The sequence below is a fragment of the Ornithorhynchus anatinus genome, chromosome 6 (assembly GCF_004115215.2).
Source record: "Ornithorhynchus anatinus isolate Pmale09 chromosome 6, mOrnAna1.pri.v4, whole genome shotgun sequence".
Lineage (NCBI taxonomy): Eukaryota > Metazoa > Chordata > Mammalia > Monotremata > Ornithorhynchidae > Ornithorhynchus > Ornithorhynchus anatinus.
The window spans coordinates 42,171,394-42,180,879 of NC_041733.1; the positions used below are offsets into that span (position 1 = coordinate 42,171,394).

Consider the following 9,486-nt stretch of genomic DNA (forward strand, 5'->3'; position numbering starts at 1 on the left):
ATCGTTCCGGTAGTGGATCCGTATAGTTTTCTTGGTAAAAATACAGAGGAGGTTTACCATTAGCTCCTTCCACACAGTAAACTTGAGTTTTGGCCCTCGACTCTCTCCCCTGTCGCTGCTGCCCAGATCAGAGGAGTCTCATATGTATATATCTGTAATTTACTCATCTATTTATTTATATTAATGTCTATCTCCCCCTCTAAACCGTGGGCAGGAATGTGTCTTTTGTTGTTATATTGTACTCTCCCAAGCACGTAGTACAGTGCTTTGCACACGGTAAGCGCTCAATAAATACGATTGAATTGAATAAATGAAGTTATGGTCACGGGAGGGGCTGTAGACTGCTTGATTGGCTGCTGGCTGTTCAGTAACTTCTCAAAGGATTCATTCTGTTTGGCTCTTCTACCAAAGATATTGCGGAGCTCAGCATTCTATTTTCGGAGTTGACTTTGGGACTCAGAGGTTTAGTCCCTTCCCTGCTGTGTAAACAGAAGTCACTAGACTTCTAGACTAGTTTCTAGACTGTGAGCCTGTTGTGGGCAGGGGCTGTCTCTATTTGCTGCTGAAGTGTACTTCCCCAGTGCTTAGTACAGTGCTCTGCACACAATATGCGCTCAATAATTACTCAAAAAATGAGTCAGTGAATCCTTTATAACGCATGGGAATAAACAGGAATTCATAATGACAGTTTAGGGATGAGGACTTTAGGCAGAACTGTCTAGACATAATAAGAATAAAAATGATGCTATTTGTTAAGCGCTTACTATGTGCCAAGCACTGTTCTAAGTGCTGGGGTAGATTCAAGATCGTTAGGTTGTCCCACGTGGGGCTCACAGTCTTAACCACCATTTTACAGATGAGGTAACTGAGGCACAGAGTAGTTAAGTGACTTGCCCAAAGTCACACAGCTGACAAGTGGTGGAGCTGGGATTAGAACCCGTGACCTCTGACTCCCAAGCCCGTGCTCCTTCCACTGAGCGACCTTACTTCAAATGAAGCCTACGGATGCTTCTCCAAAACCATGACCTACGGAGGCGTCCCCGGGGCTCCAAGGAGTTAAAAGAAAAAGCTTTCACTAACTTTGCTTCTCGTTTCTCCTCTCCTTCTCTGTCTTTTCTCCCTCTTTTTCCTTGTCTTCTCTTCCCTCCCTCTCGCTCTCCACCCCTCCTTCCTTCTCTCCTCCCCTCCCTCCCCCCTCCCCTCTGAGGCAAAGGGGAGCGGGATCGCTCCTTGCCTGCACACGCTTTGCTCTTGCCTACGGAAGACGGAGCCAGGGACGGTCCTCTGGCCGGCGGCTTCCGTTCAGGCATCCCCGGGCAGCAGACCAGCACCTGGATTGCAACACGCTGGGCTCTTCGGAACCCGTCGGGGTTGGGCGTCTGACGGTTCCGTCTGGAACCGCCTAGGTGACCGGCAGGCAGAAGCTCAGCGAGGTGAAAGTCTCAGGCAGTGAGGGGGAAACAAGCCCCACCAGGAGAGCAATCTTTTCTCCCATATTGCCCATTCCTGAGACCTCGCTGACCAAGCTGCCCATTGGCACAAGGAGGTGAGGGGCTACCCCAGGAACCGGCTTCACCTGTCCCGCAAGCTCCGGAAGGTAAGAGGACACCTTCGGTGCTTTCTGCTCTTCTCCCGGAGAGCCGGAGGGAGCTTTCGGTCAGTGTCCCGGCAGGCGTGAGAGGCGGCTGGCTGGAATGGGAGATTCGGCAAGGCCCGCTGGAGCGACGTTCGCTAGGACCCCAGCCTCCACCCAGCCTTGGCCCCGTTGGAGAAGTTGGTGTTACGTTGGTTGTCGCCATCCACTAAGCCGGTCCTTTGTACTACTTCTGGACAATCCGATGACAAACCGAGGGGGCTACCCCTGGTTGGGGAGGTGACAACCAAATTGATGGTTTTAAATTTCTCCCTGGGGCAGCTGTACCAATATTTCCTCCTGGTTCTTTGGAGCCATTTCAGCCCTGGAAGTTGAGCCCCGCTGGCAGATTTGGAAGACACTCGGATTGCTTTCAAAACTTGAGCGGATTCGGGAAGTAAAAGTAGGCTATTTGCAGCATCCTGTGTGTTTCCCCTCCTGTTGTGAATGGGTTTGGGGGTACTGGGCTCTAAGTTCCCATAACGCTGCGCCCCAGGAGGTGACCAGGCAGTGGTTTGTCATGGTCCTTGGTGTATGGTGCTGAAGTAGATAAATGTATTTCGTATATTTACCTGTAGCTTCCCATCCCTCCTGTCAATCTATTTTCCATAACTCTCTTTCACACAGACTGGGGGATTTTTTGTTCCACCTGTTTTTTCAGTAAGTTTTTGTTGAGGGTTTTGGTCTGGAATTTCGGTCTCTGGAATCCAAATCTATTCTGGATGGGTTAATAATAATAATAACGTTGGTATTTGTTAAGCGCTTACTATGTGCCGAGCACTGTTCGAAGCGCTGGGGTAGACATAGGGGAATCAGGTTGTCCCACGTGGGGCTCAGTCTTAATCCCCATTTTACAGATGAGGGAACTGAGGCACAGAGAAGTTAAGTGACTTGCCCACAGTCACACAGCCGACAAGTGGCAGAGGGTTCTGACCTCTGAGCTCATTTAGAGGGGAATCTTCCGGGCAGCGAGACACCCTGGGTCAGCCCGCTTGGAAACCTTCTGGGAAAAATTTCAGCTACAACCCAGATGGGAACCCTAAATAAGCGAGAAGCGAGAAGGGGGCCGTACACAGAATAGAGAAGCAGCATGGCCTATTGGAGACAGCACGATCTGGGAGTCGGAAGGACCTGGGTTTTAATTCCTGCTCTTCCAATTGCTTGCTGTGTGACCTTGGACAAGTCACTTCACTTCTCTGTGCCTCAGTTTCTTCAACTGTAACAAGGGGATACCTGTTGCCCCTCCTACTTAGACTGTGAGCCCCATGAGGGACACGAACTGTGTTAGACCTAATTTACTGCTTGACACACAGTAAGTGCTTAGGAAAGAAAGCATTTACACTGTTCTGCACAGCTCATAATGGTGTGGCATTTGTGTGAATCATCCAGCAGACATAACAGGAGGTTCATCATTCTAAGCCTAAATCCACTAGAAACAGAACGTAACTGCTGAAACCACTGGGGAACACTGTCTCTCCCTTCAACTTATCTCTATAAAGATCTTGAATTGATCCAAAGGAATCGCTCAGCCTGCCTCAAGGAAGGAGCAAATTCTCCCTTCTGCTCCAGGAGGAGAATGTGGGTATTTTCAGTGAGGAAGAAGTCCCTATAGCCCTCCCAAGCTCCACCGCCGGGCAGAAGAGAGCTAAATACCTCAGGTGCTTATTTCACTCTGTAAGAGAGGGAACGAGTCAGATTCTCAGCATGGCTCAGTGGAAAGAGCCCGGGCTGGGAAGTCAGAGGTCATGGGCTCAAATCCCCACTCCGCCGCTTGTCAGCTGTGTGACTTTGGACAAGTCACTTCACTTCTCTGTGCCTCAGTTACCCCATCTGTTAAAATGGGGATTAAGACTGTGAGCCCCACCTGGGACGATCTGATCACCTTGTATCCTCCCCAGCGCTTAGAACAGTGCTTTGCACATAGTAAGCGCTTAACAAGTGCCATCATCATCAATCTGTCATTCATTCACTCATTAAATAGTATTTATTGAGTGCTTACTGTGTGCAGAGTAGTGTTACTAAGCGCTTGGGAGAGTATAACATAACATCGGACATATTCCCTGCCCACAGCATGCTCACAGTCTAGGGACGAGCTCACAGTCTGAGGAGATGAACCGCTGGTGATTCCAACTCGCTTCCCATCAAAAGGGTGAGTGGCGTTATTCTACGTGATGATGTTTCCTAGTTATTTCCTTTCTCTCTAGTTTCCTGGATCCAGAGATTCCTTTTTTATCTTTATGGTATTTGATAACTGCTATGTACCAGGCACAGTATTACACTGGGGCAGGTACAAGCTAATCAGGTTGGACACGGTCCCTGTCCCATTAAGGGCTCACAGTCTTAATCCCCATTTTACAGATGAGATAACTGAGGCCCAGAGAAGTTAAGTGACTTGCACAAGGTCATGGACAAGTGGCAAAGAATGGATTAGAACCCAGGTCCTTCTGACTCCTGGGCCCGTGCTCTAACCATAAGGCCATGCTACTTTTCAGCATGCCCGATTCAGAGGTCCAGAGAGGTGCCCTTTCCCATCACTCAAACCATCAGTAGTATTTATCAAGCACTTACTGTGTGCAGAACATTGGACTAAGAGCTTGAGAGTAGCAGAGAGACTCTGCTTGGCTCCAAAATGAGGTTGGGAGTCAGTGTACAGAAAAAGGGGAGCTCATGGGTAGGGAGTCGGTGCTCAAGGCTGCCTGTCATAATAATAACTGTGGTATTATTATTATCTACTATTATTATTATTAAAGTGCTTACTCTGTGCCAGGCACTATACTAAGCACAGGGGTAGATACAAGCAAATTGGGTTGGACACAGTCCCTGTCCCATATCGGGATCACAGTCTCAATCCCCATTTTCCAGATGAGGTAACTGAGGCCCAGATAACTGAAGTAACTTGCCCAAGGTCACAGAGCAGACAGGTGGTGGAGCCAGGATTAGAACCCAAGACCTTCTGACTCCCAGGCCTGAGCTCTATCTGCTGTGTCCCGCTGCTTCCCCTGTCAAAGGGATGGCTCCACATGGCATGGCAGGGAGAGCAAGTCAGGGATCCGGAGGCCAGTTAGGACCCCCAGAGTCCTTCAGATAGCCCTAGACTGGAGGTGTGAGCCTAGGATCCAAATCACAGGGGAATGAGCTTGCCCCACGTGAGGCTCACGGACTTCATCCCCATTTTACAGATGATGGAACTGAGGCACAGAGAAGTGAAGTGACTTGCCCACAGTCACACAGCTGACAAGTGGCAGAGCCGAGATTCGAACCCATGACGGCTGACTCCCAAGCCCGGGCTCTTCCACTGAGCCACGCTGCTTCTCTAAGTAGGAAATATTGTTGGCTCCATAGTACGAGAAGCACCGTGGCCTAGTGGACGGAGCACCAGCCTGGGAGTCAGAAGGAGCTGGGTTCTACTCCCGGCTCCTCCACGTCTGCTATGTGACCTTGGGTAAGTCAGTTCACTTCTCTGGGCCTCAGTTATCTCATCTGTAAAATGGGGATTAAGACTGTGAACCCCATGTGGGACAGGGGCTGTGTCCTACCTGAACTACTTGTATCTATCCTAAAGTTTCGAAAAGTGCTTGGTACATAGCAAGTGCTTAACAAATACTAAAATTATTATTTGTATTAACTTTATTACCTATGATCGAGCCACATACTAGCCAATTGCCCACAGCCATTCCTGGGCTGCATGTCCAGCGGGAAATCTGTGATGTGTGTTTCCCCACTTGGGTTCTGAAGCAGTTGACTTGAATCACTTACGTCAGAGACACGGTTTTGCCCTGACGCCCTGTACCAATTCCGAGTTCTTCTTACCGGAAAGGACACGTATTCAAATCCCCATATGCCTGTGGTGGTAATTATGTCCAACCACAGGCCGGAACACTTTTGTAAACATTGATGTCCTGAAAATGCCTTAGCTTGTCTCTGTCTCTAATAAGACATAATGCTGGCTATTTGCCTAAGAATGACCCTAGCTTCTCTCTTCTGTTGTACCAGGGGCTAATCTTGCAAAGTTAACTTCCTTTTGCATTCTGTACTCTCGATTCTGTTTTGGGATAGATTCAAGCTAATCAGGTTATTATCTATCCCAAAATTTAGTACAGTGCCCGGCACATAGTAAGCGCTTAATAAATACCATTTTAAAAAAGTTTAAGTTTTCCTTAGTATCATACTCAGCCCCTTTCAAACTTCCTAGTCAGGTCACCTCTGACAATTATTTCAGGGTTGCTTTTCAATAACGGACTGTGATTTGGGTTTTTGTTTTCAGGAAGGCAAGACGTTGGATGAACCTGGATGGCTGAACTTTCGGCGGTTGAGAAGTGGTGACCTGGAATCGCTGACCTCCCGGAAGTCATCGGATTTGATGAGAGCGCTTTCTAAAGAGGGCTGGAGAGCAAGAGCCGTCCTATGACCTCAGAAGGAAACAACCTCCAGACCAAATGTCCTCTCCTGTGCCAACTGGCATAACCTCCTTCTTGAGGAAGACTCAGTGAGAAAGAATTAGTCGAGTCAAGATTCGCATCCTAAACGGGTCCCCAGGTACTTTATGTATTCTGACGGAAAGATAACGGGACATCATGAAAAAATACATTAACTGACATTGTCATCACCAGCAGCACCGATCGTTTACTGTGTGCAGAGCGTTGTACTAAGTGCTTGGACACCGGCCAGAGATGTGAGAGGTCAGTCTCCTCCTCTCAAGAGCCTACAGTCTAATTGCTGTTATTATTATTATTGCTTCAATTAAGAAGCTGCTTCCTTGGGTTCCTTCTTGGAAGATGGTCAGTTTGGAAAGGAGATGGGAGAGTTCTGTGGGTTCCAAGCTATCTACGTGCTTTTCAGATGCCTATTCAGATCCTGACTATTTCTCCAACACTGTTTTCGCTGATTCGATCTACGGACTGTCTTCCAAAGAAGATGAACTCATGGCTTCGGAGTTTCTTATATCGCGACTCGGATGAGGGCAGCAAGCTGCAGAGCAGCTGGACGTCCGGGGAAAACCAAAGAAGAAGCCAACAGGCCTCCTTGCTAATCCGGAGGGATGACCGAGGTGTATTTTAGGTACCGTGGAAACCTCACAGGCCGGGCCCATTTCCCCACGCTGGCGGCCGAAGTGGACGCTGCCTCGGATAAGTATGCTAACATGTACATGTATGTGGGCTTGTTTCTGAGCCTCCTGGCCATCCTCCTCATCCTGCTCTTCACCATGCTGCTCCGCCTCAAACACGTCATCTCCCCCATCACCACCGAGAGCACGGAGAACGTCCCCCAGTTCACCGATGTCGAGATGCAAAGAGGGATCCCCACCCCTTAGAGTTGAGCTGAGGTTTTCGACACTGTTCATCTTTCTATATGAACCGATACGGCAGGTGGGATTGCTGCTGGGGCTCAGCCCTTCCTTCTTCCCTTGCCAAGAAGATGGGAATTGGCAGCTGGCTGAGAGGCCAGGTTTCCCCAGGAACAGGGACATCGAGGCTTCGGACCACAGGCATCTACGGGTGGTTGGCAGGCGGGACGCTGAGTCCGGGGGAGCCCAGGGTATAAAGGAAGGCATTAATCACATGGCCCATTCAGGGGCTGAGGAGAACTGAAGGAAGGGATTAGATCTTGAGCCTTTAATTAGCTGTTTACTTGAGAAACACCTCTGCCGGCAAGAAGCCAGCTCCATCAGGTTAATGAGAGAAACCCAAGGCTTTTGCACAAAAGGAAGAGGGACGTGCTCCTCTTAAACCACCTGCCTCGCTCTAGAGGGGCTTTTGAACTCAGAGGAAGTGTGCAGAAGGCAGCTTTCGGAGAAGAGAAAAATGGGTATTTTATGTCTGTCATTACTACTCCTGGACTCTGAAAAATGTCGATGATGGCAGTCGTGCCGTCCCAAATGCCTGGAAAGAAGACAACCGCCAAAAGCAAGAGAAAAACCGGGTTCAAATGCCAAGGTCACCCAGACGGCAACATCTAAAAGTCATCCCATTCCAAGGGGAAAATGCACCCAAAGAGGAGGTGTGTTGGAAAAAAAAAAACTCAGAAAAAGACAAAGTCCTCACTCTGAAAATCACCCCTTTGAATGGTTTATTTTATCTGCCAGACCACCAGATCTCCTCCCCTCTACCATCCTCCAAGGACTCTTCAACAATTTTTTCCTCTTCTAATACCACAATGGAATCAGTTCAGTTGTTTACAATAGCCAAGCGCATCACATAGATGCTCAAAAACAGAGACCTGCATTTTAGGCTTCACATTTAATGCTGTCCAAGAGAGCTCATCACCCATTTTTTGCCACAATGTTCATTAAAACGGTCATCGTAGACTGCCTTAATCCTGTCGGTTCACTGCCTACTTACAACTAGGATCCATCTCTTCAGTTCGGAAAAGAGTCCATTAAATCCCACAGGTTGCTTCCTCTGACCAGTCTACCAGTCTGGAGGATTGCCAAAGCTGCACACCAGTGGTCCAAACTCCCCTCTACTAGGCCTCTGCCCAGCTCTGGGTGAGCTGCTTTGGGTTGGCCTTATTTAGCCTAATTTATAGCCAGCTTGGTGTTGAAGCTCCCAAGGGCATTCCCCATTTATAATCAAGCATTTAACAACGCTCCCTTCTCCAAGGGGCTGGGAAGCACAAAATCCCCACAGGCTGAGTTAAAATTAGTGGCACTCCTGACTATGTGCATCTGTCAGCCCACCGTGACTGTTCTTCCCTAAATCTAAGGGCAAGTCAGTAATGACTGCTCTGTGCTCCATGAGCAGGGGTATCAAACTTCCTCCCCATACTCCTGGTTTTCCAGGAAGGAAGAGTGCTGTCTTCTGTTATATTTGCCTAAGTTTGGCACCCAGGCAAACAATCACTGGTATTTATTGTGGGCTTACTCTATGCAGAGCCTGTACTAAGTGCTTGGGACTTAGACTAGAATTAGCAGTTTCCCTGCCCATAACCAGCTTACAGTCTAGATGGGGAGACACCTTTGTCAGTCAGTCAATCGTATTTATTGAGCGCTTAAAGTGCGCAGGCCACAGTACCGAGTGCTTGGGAGAGTACAAGAGAACAATGAACAGACACGTTCCTTGCCCACGAGTTTACAGTCTACAGTCTTTGTCCTTCCAGTCAGCCCCATCAGACCCATATGGACTTACGGGCACTCAAGTGTCTGGGTTAAGGAAAAGCATGGCCTGGATAATCCAAACAAGAGATAATCTCAAACAGGCACGGGGCCCATCTGTGATCTCTTTTTACATCTCTCTCTCCCTCTATAATAATGATAATAATAATGGTACTTCTTAAGCGCTTACTACGTGACAAGCACTTTTCTCAGCACAGGGGTCGATTCAAGTTAGTCAGGTTGGATACAATCCCTGTCCTACACAGGGCTCACACTCTTATGCCCCATTTTACATGAGATAACCGAGGCCTAGAGAAGTAAAATGACTTGCCCAAGATCACAGCGCAGACATGTGACATTAGAACCCATGACCTTCTGACTCCCGGCGCTGCTTCCTATTGACTTATGGGCAGGGAACGTGTCTACCACCTCGGTTGCACTGGGCTCTCCCAAGCACTTTGGATAGTGTCCTGCCCCTCCGTTCGCACTAAGTTCCTCTGACTGATTAGGGCCACGGTTGGGTGATGGAAGGCGGTGACCCCAAAACTTGTCAGAGTGAGAGAGGAAGGTGCCCAGGCTTGGTGGAGTCTGGGGACGGACCCTGTTGCAAGTGATCAGTGTAAGAGCTTGGAAGAACACTGGAGGAAGGAGAGTCCACCCCCCTGCTCCCCTCACACTAGCAGGAGAAGCAGTATGGCTTAGTGGATACAGCACAGGCCTGGGAGTCAGAAGGACCTGGCTTCTAATCCCAGCTCCGCCACGT

At 48.8% G+C, this 9,486-nt stretch overlaps 1 protein-coding gene across 1 annotated transcript; it reads left to right on the forward strand.

The window, feature by feature from the left end:
* Window positions 1–1,281: 1,281 nt before the first annotated feature.
* SERTM2 (serine rich and transmembrane domain containing 2) lies at window positions 1,282–7,942 on the forward strand. Its single transcript, XM_029067280.2, has 3 exons — window positions 1,282–1,597; window positions 3,704–3,782; window positions 5,898–7,942. Exon 3 carries the CDS (start codon window positions 6,672–6,674, stop codon window positions 6,942–6,944), a length of 273 nt encoding a protein of 90 aa, XP_028923113.1. The 5' UTR covers window positions 1,282–1,597; window positions 3,704–3,782; window positions 5,898–6,671; the 3' UTR covers window positions 6,945–7,942.
* Window positions 7,943–9,486: the final 1,544 nt, after the last annotated feature.